General features: G+C 34.4%; 1 protein-coding gene across 1 annotated transcript in view; it reads left to right on the top strand.

Moving 5' to 3' along the window:
* The first annotated feature begins 1,955 nt into the window (after positions 1–1,955).
* The window catches only part of TRDN (triadin), a 307,272-nt gene continuing 287,943 nt past the window's right edge, over positions 1,956–21,284 (top strand). Inside the window, exons 1-3 of the mRNA XM_039223086.1 lie at positions 1,956–2,031; positions 2,274–2,483; positions 20,828–20,989. Of these exons, the coding sequence (XP_039079017.1) occupies positions 1,956–2,031; positions 2,274–2,483; positions 20,828–20,989 (448 nt within the window). The remainder of the gene's footprint in view (positions 2,032–2,273; positions 2,484–20,827; positions 20,990–21,284) is intronic.

The following is a 21,284-nucleotide window of genomic DNA, read 5'->3' as shown; positions in this document are numbered from 1 at the left end:
AGTATTCAATTATTTACTATACATCTGTGTGATTTGGGATTGAAAATGCTATATGAGTGTCATTTGACATTTCTGGTTGGTTTTGAATTGTTATTAAATATAACATGATATAGTTACTTCAGATTTCAAGTTACCCCTAGAGTTAACTTTCTATGAGACCAGGGTTGTCTATGTAAACAGATATCCTCACTCTCCTTTGAGGGGGGCTTTCTAGCCATACGAAAGGCAGCAACTTTGCAGGAGTAAAATGAAAGAGTTATAAAATGTTTAAGGATTTTCTCGGTATATAAAAATACCACAGGGGTACCTGATGGCTCAGTGGGTTAAGCATCCAATTTTTGATTTTTTTGTTTCAGGTCATGATCTTGGGGTTCCTGAAATCCAACCCTGAGTCAGGCTCTGCTCTGACAGCGTGGAGCCTGCTTGGGATTCTCTCTCTCCCTCTCTTAAACCCTTCTCCTCTTGCATTATCTCTCTCTTAAAAATAATAAATAAACATTTGAAAATACCACAAAAAGAAAGAGGTGAACAGTTGAGGGTAACAAACTGTAACCTAAGATCAGATAAAGTGTCACTATCATATGTGTGTGTGTTTGTATATATACATACATGTATACACTCTTGAAAGGAGTATAAATGTATAGATGTGTATAAATATATATTTACATGCATGACATAGATATTTGTATATACATGTATACTTACATAAAAATATATGCATACACATGACTGTGTACATGCAATGTGTACACGGTTCTCTAAAGTACTCAATGGAGGTCTATGGAAAAGTAAACAAAAAATTGCACAAGATAAAAAAATATAAAGGGAAAATAAATGTATGAAAAGCTCACTGCTAGTTATCAAAGAATTACAAACGAAGCAGAACTTTCCTCCTACATGATTGCAAATAGTTTGAACACAGGTAATATCCAGTATTGTCAAAGATAAGAAAACAGAGACTGCTGTCATGTACATTTTCAAAAATATATTAATTTTCTGTGCACCTGGGTGGCTCAGTTGGTTAAGTGTTTGACTCTTGATTTCAGTTCAGGTCATGATCCCGTGGCTTTGTGGGTTTGAGCCACTCATCAGACTCTGAGCTGACAGTGCAGATACAGAGCCTGCTTGGGATTTTCTCTCTCTCCCTCTCTCTCTGCCCCTCCCTGACTCATGCTGTCCCTCTCAAAATTAATACGTAAACTTCAAAACAGATATACAAATTTTCAAATACATATGTATATTCTCTACATAAATCTGATAATGTTATTTGCCCCAGAAATTCTCTTTAGGAAATTTTCCTAACATAAAAACTATAAATGTGTTTTAAGAAAACTTCTGCCATGTCCCCAGGTAGAAAGCTTTCTGACTAAATTATGCATAGCCACAAAATGACACATCATGCAGCCACCTAAGTGACATTTTATGGAATGCATATGGCAGGAGAACATGCTTATTATATATTGCCTAGTAAAAAACAGAGTGTGATGATGACTCTTTAAAAACAAATAAAACATATTTATGTATTTATATGTGTGTACAGAAAAGTAGATGTAAATAAAACGATATGTTAACAGTGGTTTCTGAGTGGTGAGTTTACAAATAATTACCTATTTATCTATTTATTTTGCTGTTTTTAAATATTTTATTCATTTTCTCCCATAAACATGTAGATTTTGTAAATAGGAATTAAAAAGTTAATGGATATAATAATATTTTCTCTTAGATCTTCTGTGACCCTTCACAATAAAAGCAAATATCCTCAATAGAACAGCCAGTTATATAATTAAGCCAAGATGTCTAAAAAGGATTTCATCCGTTTCAGCTACTTTATCCTTGATTTTCCTTCCCCCCACCCCTGAGGAGACATTTTGCTTACATTCAGAACTGTCATATCAACTTGAATCAGGGGAAAAGGTATTAGAAAAACAACTTGAACAAAAAACCAATTGCTGTTGATGGTAGTGGATGTAGGAGGTGGCAAGGGAGAAATAAAAATGATTGAAAGCGATGACAAAGTTTGTAGCTTCCAAGGTATTATTTACAGCACTTAGGAGCAGAAGAGTTTTAATCACGAGGGTGTGTGGGTTTCAGAGTGGAGGGTAACTACTGGGGTAGGTGGGCAGGAGATGTGTCCCTGCCACTAAAGAGGCATACTTTACTATATAGAAAATGGGACAGACAACTTAAATATATAATAGCTTTGGGGCTTTTTGGTTATCAACTTTTGACATGAAGTTCTAAATTGTAATCCTCTTTTCTGAATGCTTGATTAGGAAATGCATCTACTACCACCACTGTGATAGACAGCAAAAATGGATCTGTGCCCAAATCCCCTGGGAAAGTGCTGAAGAGGACAGTCACAGAAGACATCGTGACAACATTCAGCTCTCCAGCAGCTTGGCTTCTGGTCATCGCTCTGATAATCACATGGTCAGCTGTTGCTGTTGTTATGTTTGACCTAGTGGATTACAAAAACTTTTCAGGTAAGAGCCATGAAATGGGGGTTTTAGATGAAAGGAAACCATGCTCTCCCCAGCTGTCTTTGTTTCTCTTCACTGCATCTTAGTGTGAGAAATAAAGCACCCCTTGAATGTGTTTGAGTGTCAATACTGCTTGTTTCTTCTTCACCATTTACTTTGATTCTTCTTTGTCTGTTGTTCAGGGATTTCAAATGAAATAGATTTCCATATTTGTAATGCTGACCAAAAGCTGAACATTACAGTTCTATGAAGATGCTGATTAAAAAGTTTGGTGGAGATTTCATTTGGGAAATGGGACTTTATCAATTTAAAACAATGCCAATCCAAAGAAAAAACTTTTGGAAGAGTGGAAAATTGTGTAAAGCATTTTTAAGTTCCTCTACCATCTGGCTCCAAGCTTTCTTTCCAGACATTCTCTTTGCTCCTCCCATCAAAACATCCTATTTTGAGTTCCTGAAAATAAGGAGTGTTAAAAGGATTTTCCCATAATTACTTGTAATGAGATACTACATCTTGAGTGCCCATGTGTTCTTATGGATTTGGAATAAAACAGGAATAATACATGTGAGGAAAGACAGATTTTCATTATGGCCTATTCAATCTTGGAGAATGCTGTTTATCTCTTTGTTCAAGGTATTTTAACACTTTAAAAATTGTATTTGTCTATTTCCACTTCTGACATGCTCTATTGACTGTGAGTTCCTTCAGGGAGGGACTCCATCAGGTATACAATAAGTTTTAAATAAATAGGTGAATGAATTTATGCATTTCACTTTTTACCGCAAGCAAAAACATTTCATTAAGCTCTTAATGTGCTCTTTAATATTTGCACCATTCGCCCCCATTCCCACTTCCCATTTTCTTTCTCCAGTGGGAGTGGAATCAGTAGGAACCAGAAACCATAAATACTATAAATTGCATTCTCTATAGTCAGGGATCCCCTACTTCTTACTATGGCATTTTACTCATTCAGCAATTATTTATCAAGAGCCTACTATACGTGCCAAGCAGTGGCTATGTTAAAAGAAATATAAGTATAAATATTGCTAAGTCATAAAACTATCCTTTGGGTTTATTTACATGGCTGTGTGATTGAGATGATTTTTCCTGCAGTACCATCGGTAGCTTCCCTAAAGTGAGCATTATCTAAGAGGGAGAGATAAGTCCTATGATGTCAGTCAAAGAAAAACACTATTAATCCAGAACTGTGAACCTGTGTTTTAAATAAGCAATGATTTTAATAAATAGATGATATATTGTATAATATAGGCTCTTAAAAGAATATATAATTTAAATGCCTCTAATATAAAATTATGACTTAGGATTTTAAGTGAATAACTTGGTTACATCACTCTAGGTAATTTTATTTCTCTTGAACTTCTATCAACTGTGATATTTCATCTATTCTTTCCTTTTCTAGAATATAATTCATTTATATTTTAGAACCAAATATGATCATACAATACAGTTCCAATAGATAAATCTTAAGAAATTATATATAAATCTCATATTTGTAAAGTTAATGACTTAATAAGCATGCTATACAAATTACTGTTGTAAGGAATTTGTTATTAATTATTTAATAAAATGAGAAGCTACCTATAATTAGACTTTCAGATTAGATTACTTACATGTAAGATACACAATGTATGGCAGGGTTTCTTTGGGCCACTGTAATTAGGTGTTATGGGGAATACCTATATTACTGGCATTTCATCTCACGGGGGAAAAATAGCCTCTATATTACTGCTACTTCATTTCTTCTTTCAAAGAGTGTTTATTAGGCACATCCTCTATGTGAGACTTCCTCTCCTCATTTCCTATATTTATTAGTGACCTAACCATCTATCCATTCCCCACATAAAGAAGCCTGCAAGTCATCTTTTAAATCTGCTGGAACCCAATCAATCACTGTGCCAGTTGCCGACTAACTCTCCTATGTCTCATGAACTCCCTCCCTTCTCTTGGTTACCATTGTCTCTGTTATTACATTTCCAACCTTGATCCCTGTTGAAGGGATGAATGCAATTTCTTCTTTTTTCCCTCACCTGATATCTCCCTTTTTAATGTAGATTCTTCACAGAAAAAAATCATTTTCTTCAATAACATTGTCAAATGTAAATGGCACTCCTGTGTTGTAATGTTATTTTTAATTGATACATTTCAAACATTTACTAAGGATTAATATTATTATGATGAGGAGTCTTTTGTACTATATAAGGTCTTTGAAATATGTGTAATTAATGTTTAAAAAACAAGGCGAGTGGTAAATGAAAGCATACTAGAAATAACTGAGGCCAGACAGGATTGCTGTCCCTGGGCTCTAAATTATTCTCTGGCATTTTAGAAAAGTAAGTAAATGCTTTTAAGGCATTAAAAATTGTTCATAGAGAAATGAAAATCTATTTTCATAAGCAAATACTATACTAGATTGAGAAGAATGATTTTCCTCTAAGCCAATCTTCACAATTCCTAATTTTCTGAATTTGATTTGATTTGCCCAAATAATATACTGGTGAGGGATATGTGGAACTAGCTTTTACATGCTTCTTTCAGATGACTTGAGCTCACTCTACAACTCTATGACCAATAAGCTAATATGACTAGGAATTTATGTTTCCTTGTCTGTCAAATGGAAATAATCACTTTGCTTTCTGGTCTGTAAAATTTGTGACTTTGCTTCTTATCAAATGAGACAAATTTTAGGACATCAACAAACCAGATGCTAGAAAGGATATTTCACCTACCCTTCATTTCTTCCTAAATATAAAGTCTAAATACTATCCAAAAATAATATGTTGTATCTGTCACAAGTTTTGATCAGAGTAGAATCACTATGAGTGATATAGAACAGATTTAGTGTATGGCTCATGCATTCCGGGGAGCTGATTAGCAGTCTAGGTAAGGCTATTGCCATGTATCTGGCACTAGGTCATGAGTCAGTAGAGTGGAAGTTGGTATAGCAAAGGAAAAATATCTTGTTTAATGTAAGTTTTATGAGACACAAGAGCTTTCATAAAGAAAGGAAGACCTTAAGAAGTAGTTAAGCCTGAGCATTTTTATGCTAGGCTTGATAAAAAGTGGAAAGTGGTGGGAAAGTGTGACAGGATAAAAAAGGGTATGAGCTAAGTGTCGTAAATTGAGGGAAACAGCAAGGGCTGTTCATTCACATTGTGCTGGGCATCTTGGAAATAATTCCCTTCCTCTGGTTTTAGGGAAAACACCTTTCTCATGAGGGTTTTATGGCCCGCTTCAAGGGAATATCATGAAGTCCTTTTTGCACATGTCATTTTCTCAAATTATTTCAGCTGAAAATATTTAATATGCCAAGGTGCCGTATTTGGGGTGTTATATCCTGAACACTGTCATTGGAAAGGGCAGATGGAAATAGAATAGGGAAGACTGAGGACAAACTGGAACTGACAAGGACAAACTAGAACCCTCATTTGACTCTCACCACCTCAAATTACGATGATGTGGGTGAACTGCAAGATAAATTGGTGCCTTCCACTACGGAACTGCACAAGCACCTGGCCAGGCTTTGGAGATACTGGAGGAGGCGGTCCAGCGGGGACTGGAAAGTATGCTGCCGGCTGCTGCCACATGTCAAGATCAGCCAGCATATCGGTGATAATGTACTTGAGCTGCAACAGCACCTGCCCTACAGCAACCTTCAGAGAATAAGCAATGGTTATTACTTCTTTCATGCCTTCTAACGCTCATGCAGATTTCTCTTGTGCCCAACTGTTACCTGGACCTTACCTGTAAGGGAATTCTGGGAAATATCATTCTAATTCAGTGATTTAGGAGCATACAAAGCCACCACATAGGATGACTGTACTGTTTATCATCCAAAACAGGACACTGTGAGAGTGAAATGGAATGCTGTTAATATTTATCTTAGGGCAACAGACACAAACCAAGATGTCCGATCACGCAGATATTATTCATCTTGCCTTTACTTTTCTTCTGGAAGGTGAAAGTCTTCAGAAAAACCAAGTTGAGGGTCTGGAAAGAGTTGGTTAGTGCAGGGCAATGTTGCTTTCTTATTAATTGAGCCTAGAGGGTCACAAATGTTGCTGGATACCTTGCCCCCAAGCTTCTGCAGACACAGCCAGGAAGCTCTTCCAGAAAACAGAGGGGTGCCCTGATGATTTAATAACTCTTCCAGGATCAAAATTTCTGGGCTTTGGCTGAAATTCCTTACAAAGTTGTTTGCCTTATTTATAAAGGGACAACTTTCTCTCTAAACAATAAATGCCAAAAATACAATTTCTAAAGAGATTTTTGCAAATTTAGGCCCTCATGGATAATAATGATTTTTCTCTAGGTCAGAAGGTACAGGAATAAATTGTAGTAACTCACGGCTTTTCTTGCCTAAGAACAAGGGTTATAATTTATTAGCATCCTCATCCATAAGAAGGAAAAATCATTAAATGGCTGTACCAAGAGGTCTCAAAGAAACACAGTTGGTAATTTTTGCATGCATTTCACATACTTTATTTCAAAACAATTTTTATAAAAATTAGGTAAGATAATCTATATAAAACATACGTGCCTGGCACATACGAGGCACTCATTAAGCGTAACTTGAATTTGAATCTTATTACCAGGAAGTAAGATCAGTAATCTGAGAAGAAAGCCAGCAAGGACATGATGGTAGGAAGCATCAATTTCTTATGAAAGTCTTGCAGACATCTCCTGATGTGCCTTTTAAATAGATTTTCTAATGAGGTGTGCCATTTATCTACTGCTCTTGGAAATTAATTTCCCTGATTTTTTTTTTCCTGGCACTTAGCCCAGTTAAGCAGGTGCACTGTTTGTCAGGCTGTGAGTTTAGAGTAGTAAAATGATTCAGGGAAGACCCATAGCCAATCAGAATGTATAAACTTAACATTTAATAGTTATGCATATATGTATATTGATGTGTGTGTGTATAGAGATGTCTGTGTGACTGTATATGAATATGTTATCACATTTTAGGAGACTTGAAAAACTGAGACACCAAATGCAACACTTTAGACTTTATCAGTTCTCACATGCACTGAGTTTTCAAGTATAGTTGACATTTTGTGTGCTTCTTATTCTGATTCAAGTCTTATTTTAATTACCAATTTTCTGTTCAATGTCCTAAAATTACGAATATTCTGTTCTTGGTCACTACATCTAAATGGACACATTTCATTACCCATATCCAATCTGCTTATAAACACCTCAAGGAAGCAGAAGTTTTCATAGTTGAATGATTTGCAGATCCTAATCAAAGTTTGTTGATTTTTCATAAAATGAGGTAAAAGATAAAGCAAAATTTATTTGTTTTAAAGAAGTGTTCCTAATATTATTGTTCCTGCATTTTTGGACTTGAAATTCTTTTTGAAAATGATAATGACAGACTTTATTTCTGTCACTATTTTTAAATGGTATTCTTCTATAAAATAAAAAGTTGGCAATTAAATGTTGGATTCCAGGTTTTTGCTGGTGGTGAATTTAAAGGTCAAAAAAAAATCTATAAGTTTGATAGCAGTGCCTCTATACCACTCATTTGAACTTTACCAAATGAGGCTCTATGTTAGATTTATAAATTTAACCATAGAGATGGGTGCAATTACTAATCATACCATCTGTTAGTCCACTTTTGGATGAATCTGCTATTATGCATCTTTCAGTGTTCTGCTTAAATTCACTTCCTTAGAAAAACCTTTCCTGGAGGCGCCTGGGTGGCTCAGTCGGTTAATCGCCGACTTCGGCTCAGGTCATGATCCCCCGGTTTGTCGGTTCGAGCTCCACGTCTGGCTCTGTGCTGACAGCCATCTCAGAGTCTGGGGCCTGTTTCAGATTTCGTATCTCCCTCTCTCTTTGACCCTCCCCTGCTCAAGCTGTCTTTCTCTCTCTCTCAGAAATAAATAAAACATTAAAAAAAAAAACAAACAAACAACCTTTCCTGGACTTTCAATGCAAATCAAATCACTTTTTCATACTTCTTCATTATATTATTTACTCTTTACTTATAGTTTATTTACAAGTAGTATATATTTAATTGGGTTTGGTTACTTATTTAAAATCTCTCTTCTCCATTGATCTGTTAGGTTTGTAAGGAAATGGTTTTATTTCATTTGCTTGATTTTTCAAGTGCTTAGAAGTGCACAAAGTATGAGCTCAATAAACATTTGAGTAAATGTGGAGGTAAAAGAATGAATGAATAAATTAGTAAATAAATAAAGGTAAAGGTAGTTGCATTTTTTACACTCTGAATGCTGAGAATGAGCATAGTATTTCTTTATAAAATATTAGTTTATGATAATACTCATAATATTAGTATTCATAATTAAAATATTTTTTTAAACCTCTATTTCCTTAATTGAATTTTAAGCATCTAAAAGGTAAGGATTGTCTTATTCATCTTAATAATCCTATCACCCTGTTTACAGCCTGATACATATTGTTCAATAAAATTTGTATGATCTAAACAGAAGTTATTTGCTAAACATACCTGTCAAGCAAAGAAAACAAAAACAAATAAGCAAAACACAAAACAGTAAACGAAAGAACACATGGACTTCAAGAATGCAGGCTCTGGAGGCTAGAATTTTGGATGGTTCTATGAACATTGAATAAGTTAATACATACAAAACACTTGGAATTTTGAATGGCACACAGTCATTGTTGGATAAATTGTAGTTAGTATCATTTTAATTTATTCTTCATGAGCTGAAGCATATTTCAATGTTTCAAAATGATGAAAAGTCTTATTTAAAAAAGATGAATTGACTACTTGATTTCCAATTTTTAAATATCATGTGAATGTACATAGATTCCAGCAATTACACTAAAGAAATCCAATGATTAAAGTGCTCTATTTTATTTTAACATTGAGGAAATGTTCTAGTCATTCTGAAATGGTTTGTTACTCTCATATGATATAGTAAGCACATAATTTATTGTACTACATACTACATTTTAATGTGTTGCAAAGAACTTCAGAATTATTTACTCAGCTAACACTGAGCAATAGAATAGCTAAAGAGACTACATAATTCAGTTGAGAGTTTTCCAAAACTAAACCTTGACTGACCAAACACAATGTTATGAAGTAATTATTCCAGATATGCTAATTGCTGTATTAATCCCAAATCTAATATCTCCACTGGTCTGCTAAGTTTGTAATATAATGATCCAAGTAAGTCATCCAATTGGAGTACTGAGACATTTCAACTATTCTCATGCTAACAGGAAATTAATTCCACTGAATGTTAGCTTGGAAATAAATCTATAGAAATCTGTAAATCTACAGAAAACTTGCTTTTCCATTGTTTATTAATATTATAGCATTAGAACTGTGTTGATATTTAAGATATGTTTTTTTTAAAAAAAGAAGAAAGCAAATTGGCTTTTCAATTAATATAATAACATCCATATCAATGCTTATTAATAAAAGTATATTAAGATTCTTTCATTTTATTTAGATACTTGACATGGGTAAATGATGCCAGAAGTTGGTTGCAGTTTTGCTTCAGAATATAAAATGTCCTTTACTTGACATGGGTCTAGTTCAGTAGGCTGGAAAGATTCCAGGCTTAAGCATTTGCAACACAGTTTTGCCAGCAAAAAATTGAATGATTGGGGTCATTTTGGGAAAGAGAGGCTAAATGTACATCTATTTGCATTCACTAATTTTCCTCTTTGCTTCAAAAAGTTACAGTTGAAGAATAGCAAAGAATAACTTGGAGGAACTGCCATGAAACTATTAAATATTGAAATAACCATGTAATTTCAAACTAAAGTTGCTTGTCTTTAATTTCATTAGGGTTCCATACAAGTGCACATTTCTAAAATACTGAAATCAGTTAATAGTAAAGATGAGTTTGGGAAATTTTGAATTGAGAAAATGTTAAAAAACAGAAGGAAAATGCCCATGCCTCAGATGTTGAATGGCAAGGATTGGAGCTACACTATGACTATTCAAATGTAGATTAGAAAAGTGACAGTCATTTCCTTGTGCAGTCAATAAAACAATTAGCTTACCAAAAGTGCTTTTAAGGATCCTAGTTTTTCTTTGGTGTTAAAGCATCTAACTATCCAATATCTGCAAGTATTTTATTTTTTCAAAATTGTAAATCACATGAGTTTTATCTTTTAGAATCTGATGTACTTCAAAAGCTTTGTGTCTGCCCTTTATTATTTTATTTCATTTTTTATATGACTCCCACTAAAAAAGATATGTCTTGATCATTGAAATCTGCAGGCAGTATCCAGAGATCTGAGGGAGAAGAGTCGGGGGGAAAAGGAAACCATGATGAGACAGAGAGGAAGAGAAAAGAAGAATGGAGAGAGAAAATTACAATAGTTTGGGAAAATATATCTGGAATGTTGAAAGATATAAACTGAGGCACATTAGAAATTTTAAGAATGAGAAAAAGTTAGTTTGAACCAAGCAGCACCACACAAAAAAGTGGTTATAAGAGCTGTACCTATAGGAGTTAAGGGAAAGGCTTTTCTAGAGAGGAGGTGGAAGCAAAGCAAGGAAATTATTTGATTGGCTACAGCTAAGTGTTTGCCTTATTTGGGAAAGACTGAATGACTGTTATTGGCTGTCCTTGGGTTTTGATTTCTTAATCCTGGGACATTTATAGGCTTAGGTTTTGATTTGCTGACATTGGCTGCTAAAACATTAGAACCACTTCTGTGTAATGGCCTCCTTGTTTAATTAATTCAACAGGGAAGTACAAGTTATTGCTGTAGGAAGATTTGGCTTTTAAAAAGGCCTCATTACTTTTAAGGGAATGTGTGTGCCTGGTTGTGTAGGAGAGGGAAGAGCCTCATGAAGGAAAGTGTGTTTCAATGTTGATACATCTAACTGTTGCCGGATGCAAATGCCATCTCCTTCCTGTATCTTCAAAACCTCCCCCTCTATTCCCTCTTTATCCGTGGGTGTTTATGGGTTTTCTAACTTGGGAAAACAAATTATCCTCACTTCCAAAATGCCTATTTAGATACAATCATTTTTGTTTCTGTCTGTCTAGCCAAATCCCTCTGCTAAGAGATGTTCTGACACTATTCTATCACTCTGCTGAAATGTCTCAAATACATACTTGACTTCTTAATGAACACATTGAACAAATGAACAAATTGTGATCTTGAGCATGAACAAATTGCACATGAAACTTTCAGCATCAGAACCATTGGCAGCCATTTTCTTATTAAAACCTTATCTTCTTATGATATTTATAACTTTCTTCTTTGGAATCATTGGCTTCTTGTCCCTGTCAGACAATATCACCTTGTTCCATTGCTTCAGTTGGAATGACTTTGCATTACCCAGAAGTAATAAGCAAACTGTCATCATATTTAGCCTACTTGTCATTAATATGTGATTCTCAATCTAATAATAGGATCAATCTTCTAGAATGACTAGATGGTAAGATTTAGAGGAAAAAAGCATGACACAATTCTAAATAATCAAAGAATGTAAAAAGAGCTTTAAGACAGTCACTTAAATGACTCGACCATGGGAGTCAGTAAATTTTATTCATTTATTTATTTTTAAATGTTTTAATGTTTTATTTATTTCTGAGAGAGAGAGAGAGAGACAACATGAGCAAGGGAGGGTCAGAGAGAGAGAGGAAGATACAGAATCCGAAACAGGCTCCAGGCTCTGAGCTAGCTGTCAGCACAGAGTCCCATGTGGGGCTCAAACCCACGAACTGTGAGATCATGACCTGAGTCAAAGTCAGATGCCCAACTGACTGAGCCACCCAAGTACCCCAGTAAACCTATTTTTATTTTGAAGGTAAAATTAATCTCATAAGTATTTAAATTTTCCCCATCCTTAACCTCATTCTCTCTCCAATTTTTCTAACTGCATAAGGATATTCAGTTCAACAGCAAACCCAAGATTCCTAAATGAGCTAGTGTATATTTCTCTCCAAGCTTGCCTCCTAGATTCTAAATCCAGTTCATCTTCTAATTTTTTAAGTCAGAAATATGATACTCCTTGTAAGCTTTCCTTTTTCCCCATCATCCTTAAACTCTTAAACATCAAAAATAACTCATTTAATTTTTAAACATCTCTTGGTTCTGTTCTCTACTCTGTGCCTTATCTCCAGAACTTACTTTCCCCAAGATTGTTGCAGTAGCCACATATTTTCTTTTTGCCTATAATCTTGCCTTTGAAAATCTTTTAAATAATTATTTCCCTATTTAAAATTTTATATGTCTTTCCTTAAAATATAAGTATGCATGTTGTTCTGATACCTTGGCTCTCACCTTGTCGGCAGGGGACAGCAGTTGTTCCTTCCACTCCCGGCCTATGTGCATATTAGCATAATGAGGGTGACAGCTTCCTCTCTTTGGAGAGAGAGGTATGGATATGATAAGACTGATGCAATTTCCAGTTTGTTCTCATGAATTTTATCCCATCCTTTGTAGACTCCAGATTTCCTTGCTCCCTCTACTTTATGTTCCTATTTTCATCCCAAGTGACTCTTCTGCCTTCAGATCTCAACTCCATCTGCATAAGTAGAGATCTCTCCTAGTGAGGTTAATATTAGAAGTGCCCAGGGAATCTCATGAATTCAACTTTTCATTTCACCATTTTGGAGAAGTGTTCATTGATGATAAAGATAACAAGTTCAAGAGAATTTCAACCTCTATGTTAAAAATCTAGTTGGAGTAAAATTATTCAGAGAATCTCGGCTTTGAAATTATATCATTTATGTAATTCAGGGAAGGTGATTATATACAACTTTTTAAACATTATAATTTTAAAATATAACATATATTATTGAGTTTTGCAATATGATGGTTATTGCACATTTGTGAAAACACACAAGTAGAGCAAAATGAGCTTTCATCAGACTCTTTTCTTTATAGAAGCATCTGAGAGATGCTCTATAGGAATATCTTGTACTTGATAACTTAATTATCCAGTCCTAAATGGGATGTTCTAATATTTATATTTCTTGCTAAATCACAAAGTGTTAATTAAATACAAAAATTATTGTCAACTACATATTCAGTTTCAAAGGAAGTTTGCAGTGTAGCTTGAATTTTACATTTTTGTCTATACAAGGATCCCTGAAATGATATTATATACTGCAACTAAAGTTATCCAATGCAGAGTATATATTATTGCAGCTGGATTTACTTTTCATTGGCCTCCACATGTCCATTTAATTATTATTTTTGCTTCTCCCAAATGTCTATTAGTTAGCCAGGTTCACTCCAATTAACTCTTTAGGGGAAATTCACTACTATATGTGGATTTAAAAAGAAGATATTAAGAAATGAACCTCTCTTAAAATATTTCTTGGTTGGAAAAGCTTTTTTAAAAAAAGCTATTTCAGGGCTACAAATTATCACTATTCTGTTTACAATAAATTTGTTTCTCAGATACCAAAATAACAAGTGTTGTTTCTGAAACTGAAGCAATCTTACATAAATATAGCTGACCTCCAGGAAATTTTCAAGATAAATTAATGAGGAGATTTGGAATTCCAGTTAGTGTGCCTTTTACAAACTTCCATTTGCAGGATATAAATACACCTCAGAGACTCAATGTGGAGGAATAAAGGCACTGTGTCAAACAAACATTTCTTGAATTCTTGACTTCCTTGGATGTCCTTCCTTTCCTATTTTTCTCGTATTGGCTTTGCTTTCAATTGGAAATGCAATAGAGAATAAGAAAACAATAAACCCATGGGATAAAAAAGGCATATAAATGAGTATAGGAGATTGAAATTCCCTCCACTGAGATGATAAAAATTAAAGATGGCAGTTCTGACATCATTGAGTTCAACCACATTTGTTCAAGGTAAATGGTCCAACCCATGAGAAATTATTTGAAAGTTACTTCCAGACTGATCCTAAAATGCGTTAAAGTATGTTGTCTTCAGTAAACATTGCTTTGATGAAGACACCGACGTTAGTAAGTGGATACAGAAGCATATGTGGTTGTTTGTTACTTATTAAGTTCACTGTGAGTACTTTTCATTTCAAATGTGCTCTAGTTAAAAATAAACTAAATTAAATAAGCATTTTGACCTAATATCCTTAGGAAATTGTTGACTATTATAAAGGATGTCACAAACCTCAAATCCAAAAAGGTTTATAAGATTTTGCATTCTCTCAGTTTCATTTATGTGTATAAGAAACCTGTGAACACAATGGTGACAACCATTGCTTTTTGCATACACTGACACAGCATGTATATATTTTTTATCTTTTTGCTTGTTTTTCCTACTTATGTTTCCCTTCTTCCTATTCTTCGGTATGGCATGGAATTGAGAAAATCAGTTGAAGCTCTGTTTGGCACTGCATAAGTTCTAGGGAATTCTGTTTACCTTGAACAAAGGCTAAGTAATTTCACAGTACTTCAAGCAAGAATTGTCATGCAACTCAGAGCATATTAAATGATACATAATTTGCTAATATTTTTATTCATCAAATTTTCACCAAGAGAAACAAAAGTATTCTAGCACTTATCTGCAACAAAAATGGAGAAATCAATTGCTTAAAATTTAAAATTTTTAAGCTCTGTATAATTACCACTATATATTTTCAGACAGAGTTCCTCACATATCAAAATTAGAAACACCTGTATAGCAAGCCCATAAAAGGCTGCACTATGTCGATTATATTACACTTAACATTGGATACTGTACACAGTAAGTCCTAAATAACTGCCTTGAAAGTAGACTTTCTATTTCCTAATCAATTTCATTCAGGTACTACTATGTGCAAGGTACACACATCAACATACATACAATTTGATTTTTTCCTAATTGGGATAGCATTTGTGACACTTTAAAAAGCCCTTACCTCAGTTTGGATCCAAATATTTAGGTGTGAATATTTTCTTGGAGGTAAGGGGCAATCACTAGTTCTTTCATGAGTCCTGATAAAAGCAGTGTTTGGATTTCAAATATCCTGCCAACATTGCCTGTGAGGATGTAGTGACTGAATGATCACAAAATTATATTTACAAAAGTCTACATTCATAGAACACCACATGTTTGAGTTAAATGGCTCTGATAACTGAATTAATAATTACCAAGTATTCACTATATCCTTTACTCTGCTTTAGGCACTTTATACCAAGGAGTTTGTGTACAATGAGTTTGAGTGAAGTTCAGTAAGCACCATCTGGTGCAGGTAAAGACTCTAGGCAAAAGGGTCAGAAGATGCCTGGGATTTCAGTTCAATCACCATCCTGTGGAATGGTTCAGACAGATGCAGATGGGCAAACCTCCCCCACCTATGAGTTGCTCTTTCCTTTGATAAAATATGCATGAAGTCAGCCTTATCATTGGTGGTCAGGGAGGGGTCATTCATTTGAGAATGAATTCCATGCAGTCAGAATTTAGGACCCAGACATCCAAGGAGATACTGGAAATAACTGTGGTGCAGCATTTAGAGACATTAATGGAAGTGAGATCACACACAGAGCTTGCTGCTAAGGGGAAGAGAAGCTAATGCCCCAGCTAGCAAACTGGAAAGAACCTCTGGTTCATTCAAGTTAAAAGACAATCTTGCTTGTGTCTCCACATTGGCATTTATTAATTCACAGGAACTGTACTGTGTGCTTTGAATGTATTATCTCATTTAATAATCATAACAACCTTATGAGGTAAGTATTATTACCCTTATTGTCATTTTATAGTTTAGCAAGCTTAAGCACAGAAAAAAAAAATTGTGTTCCCCACCATATAATACTGTTTGCCAGAACTGGGTATAGTACAGAAAACAGGCATGAAGGGTTGACTTTAGAATTACATCTTTGGAAAAACATAGGCTTCGATGAATTTTGTAGACACGGCAAAAGTTAAACTTTTCAACGTCATACAGCTATCCGAGCACCAGGACTAGCATGAGGTCAGTGAAGCACTCACCTTGGGTGTAAAATGGAAGGGCTCCAAAAAACCAAAAAAAAAAAATCCCAAAAATAACAAAAAAAACCTCAGTAATTCAGATGCATGATATTTTGATGCAATATTTAAAATTTCAAAATTAATGCAAAAATCTATGATGAACAAAATATCAAACTTTTAAACAAAGACAGGATTATTGTGACTGATTTTCCCTTCTGTCTCTGACTCTAATATGGCCCAGCATGGCGACAGCTGGGAGGCCTGAACTTGAATGCTGTCAGTCTGAGGTCAGAGCCCAAGCTTGTAACCGTTACTTGCTGATGTTTGTCAGATAAAGGAGAGTCAAATATAAGTTAAAGAATGTAAGAATGGTGATCAAGGATAATGGCAAAATTATGGAGCTAATTCTTTAGGAGGAAAACAGAAAATGACTAATTTAATTTCCCGTGTAGGTCCTCACTTAGAAACTTAAGTATCTGTATAGTTTGGCTTCAAAGACAGAGGATCAATAAAAATCTTACTTAACTTTAAACTTTTCCTTGCCTCTCTTGGTACTCTTTTATCAGTGCCAAAAATCCAATTACTAATCATAAGGAGCCTAGAGCAGTTTCCCCTTCATCTGGTGGTATATTTTTCTGTAAAAAGTATAAGATACAATTAAGAGTGACTTGAACACTGAGAAACATTTCTTATCTCACATAACAGAAGCTCTGGAAGTAGAACGATTATTCCAAGATTGGAAAATTCAATGCCTCAGCCATGTCATATGGACACAAGTTCTTTCATTTTTAACCTTTGCCTTCTTCAGTGAATCATCTACTGTCTTCCTGGCTATAAGGTGGCTACAGCATCCCTGGGCATTATGTTCTCACACACCAAAGTCCTTATTTCTCCTTTTAACAGCAAGAAAACCCTCTCCCAGAATCTCTCATCCAATATCTGATTCCAGAACCAATTGTGAATTCATAGTTTTCTTTGTTTGTTGATAGTCATGTAGCCTAATAGGTAAAAGTCATGCTCTGGAGGGTACAAAATCTGATTCCATCACAATAACTATGTTACCTTAGGTATCTTATTTACATTCTCTATACCTCAGTTTTCTTATTTAAGTATATATAATATAGCTACATCATTGGGTTATTGAAAGAAAAATATAGGTTAATATACATATAATTCTTCGAGTAGTATCTGGCGGGTAAAATCCACTCCATTTAAAATGTTAGCTTCTATTATTTTTATGATGATCCTCAATGTAATATATTTAATTTAACTCATGGAAATATGAGAGGTAAGAAAATGTAATTAAAAAAACACATCAATAAAAGGTTTAGTTGCATTGTATTATATTATTCGCATGATATAGTTTGGGTGTAATATCTGAAAAAGAGAATAAAAATCACCTTGAGGACTACTATCTTATTTAAGAAATACCTATCATCTGTATCTATTATCTATATGCATGTCTGTATCTATGTTTTAAAGTTGTTGTTCACATAGCTAAAAATCAGATGCTGATCTCAAGCCAGCAACATTGACTTCATGAAAACATCCTGGTTTGATGATTTCAGAACCAGGCAATATACATGTCTGCAGAGTATATATAGTGCATTTAGGCATAAGGATAATTAAACTGATATCTATTTTGTTGGATTTTATTGTTAAGTTCCTCAGTGAACATTTAGAAAGAAGGGAAATGGGGAAATGGTCTCAATCTATTCAGATCATAAAAATCCCATTTGCAGTATTCTTCCATTAGATATAAAATATACTAGTGCTAAAATATACATTTAATGGTGCCATTACAATCCAGTTCCTTCATATAATTCTTTAAAATTTTTCAATTGCAATTATAAAATTCCATTTCATTTCCTTTCTCTAAGGTTTAATCTTACCATTCAGAGTACCATATCTTGCTCACATGAAACTGTCCAGAATGCAGTAAAATAAGGTCCAAAGAGTAAAGTTACACTGCCACTGAATCATGGAGATAAGTTTTAGCCTTTTGTACCTTGGTCTCCTTAGATGACCTGTGAATCCCCTGAAATAGAACATATAATTTAAAAGTTCCCCAGAATTCCCTTCTCTTGTATCACTTTCCCCCTTTCTAATATATGTACTGCCTGAGCAAGCACACACTTTCTGTGGGATCTTCCCCATCAGCATAAAATGGAATATTCTTTCCATTTTAACAATGTTAACAACAGAAAATCCACTAGGATGCTAGTTCTCTTTAAACATTGGCCAAACTCTTTTCATTTATTTTGATAAAATGTACTTACCACCTCTAAATTCTTCCCATTCGGTCTTGAATGCATTCCACTAAACTGGCCCTTTGAAGGTCAACAATGACATCCTCGTCATTAAATCCAAAGATCTATTGTCATTAAATTTCAAGGTCTATTCTCAGTCTTCATCTTACCTGACGTATCAGCAGCTTTTGCCAGTTGATCACTGTATCCTCCAGCAGACAATTTCCTCACTTGACATCTAGGACATTACACTCTCTTTTTTTTCTGTTTATTTCTCTCTCTCTCTGGATGTATGTGTGTTTATCTCTGTTTCTGTCTTTCTCATCTCTCCTTGTCATAAGCAATTGCAGTTTTCTTCCTGACTGGTCTGTCTTCTAAAAGTTGGAGTGCTCCTGGGTCCACTCCCTTGGTGATTTCATTCAGTATCATGATTTTGAATGCCTTTTATCCTCTACTGAACTCCCAATTTTCCATCTTCAGTTAGGACTTCTCTTTTGCAGGTCATACTGAGTTGTAAAAATGTCTACATCTTCACATTGATGTTAATAGGCAACTCAAGTGTGACAAATCTGAAACTCAGGTACTTGTATACTACCCCAACAAAACCCCGTTTCTCTCCAGACCTCCCCATTCCAGCACATGACATTTTCATCCTTCCAATTTTTCATGCCACAAACCTTGAAGTTATTCTGTACCTGTCTCTTTATCTTACACCCAAGATCCAAACTGTAAGCCTATATTATTACTTCTATCTTTTAAATGCATTTAGCTGACCACATCACAAGACATACACAATCATCCTGATAGAAATCACAATCATCATTCTCCTTGATTATTTCATTTGGCTCCTTATTTCATTTGATCTCCCTGTTTCCAGCCTGGCATTCTTTGAATCCTCAACACTGTGAATGCAGTTAAGCATGTCAAATCATGTCATTCCTTTGTTCAAATCTTCCAGCGACTTCTATCAGAATAAAAGTTTAATTTTAGAGTACTTAACCTTTAGATAATATAATATGTTGGTATAATTGTACTCTTTTAAGATATCAAATGGAAAAGAATCTCTGAGAAGCTAAACTAGTTTTTAAAATTAAGGAAAACAGAGAAAGGTGGGTGGGGGATGGGCTAGCTGGGTAATGGGTATTAAAGAGGGCACTTGTGATGAGTGCTAGGTGTTGCATGTAAGTGATGAATCACTGAATTCTACTCCTGAAACTGATATTGCACTGCATTTTGGCAAATAAAATTTAAATTTAAAAATAAAAAATAAATAAAAGTAAATAAAATTAACAAAAAGAAATCTAAAATTTAATTATAGATTGATGGAAAATCAGTTGCAACTTATACCATATTTCTAGATAGATCTCCTCTTCAGTCAGGTATTAGAGGCTACCCTTGCTTCCTCAGAGTAATTTTCACAAAGTTAAAGTGAGAAGAATAACATTCTAAAAATATCTATTATGTCTAATTGCTTGCATTTTTTATTTTTTAATCTCCCATTTCACAAATAATTTATATTTGTTAGGATGTGAAAAATGGAAGATTTATAGACTTCAGTTTTTCCTAACTTTATCTATTAAACTTAATAGAAATTTAAATGCTTTTTAGTTTTAGGTACTAGGGTGCCTAATAAGGATAACCAAATTGGACCTAGCTGGAACTTGTTACAAGTACTACCTCGACAGTTCCAGATTTTTTCTGATATATCACAAATTATAATAAATGGATCTATCACTCTTACTTTAGTCACAGCTACTAAGTCAACTTTGAATTTATTGTTTGTCTGAAAATTTACAGAGCCATCTTCTCCATGATGCTTTTCAGTATAATATGAGCCAATAGTGATTTCTTCTGTTCCTAAACATCCGTAACTTGCAGTGGATATAGCAATTTGAATAAAATAGATGCACATTATTTCAATCATTTCTAATTTTGTTCTGTGTTAAACTCTTATTTAGATTATAAACTTTTCAAGGACAATTTCTTTCTTGGTAATTCCATAGTTTGGTACCATAGGTATTCAATAACTTCTCTTTTTTAATTGAATACATATACATTCTATGACAAAATGTAGTTTCTATTTCTGAGCTCCCTCAAAAATTGCAGCTAAGAGATATTTACGTTTATAAAATTGACATATTTTGTGTCAAAAGCACAAATCAGTAAAAATAGCTTTTCTTAGTTTCTTTGGGGATGATTGTAAAAGTTTTCTCTTGTTTTTAATTACTTTTAGCAAGCTCTATTTCCAAGATTGGCTCAGATCCTCTGAAACTTGTACATGATGCTGTGGAAGAAACCACCGACTGGGTCTATGGCTTCTTTACTTTGTTGTCTGACATCATCTCGTCTGAGGGTGATGAAGAAGATGATGATGGGGATGAGGACACTGATAAAGGTACAAAGAGCATAGAGACACATCAAATTCTTGGACTAATTTTAGTTATATATTACAGTGGTTTGCTTAAGTTTAAACACAAATGAGCACTTGGGTCCGGCTAAACCAAAATAAATACACTTCTGAGTTCTAATAGCATATCAACAGGTTGGCAAACTCAGTAAATTGGTCTCTATTTGGCTTTCATCTTACAGCATACCTGCCATTATGACAAAGATGTCAACAATAAATGTTACCATGAGGGTAGCATTATACTAGAGAGGGTCTTATTATGCACTATTACAAACTCACAATA

The sequence above is a fragment of the Hyaena hyaena genome, unplaced genomic scaffold (genome assembly GCF_003009895.1).
Source record: "Hyaena hyaena isolate Hyena2069 unplaced genomic scaffold, ASM300989v1 scaffold_1262, whole genome shotgun sequence".
Lineage (NCBI taxonomy): Eukaryota > Metazoa > Chordata > Mammalia > Carnivora > Hyaenidae > Hyaena > Hyaena hyaena.
The sequence above is the reverse complement of the archived record's forward strand: the minus strand, read 5'-3'. Positions and strand labels throughout refer to the sequence as shown.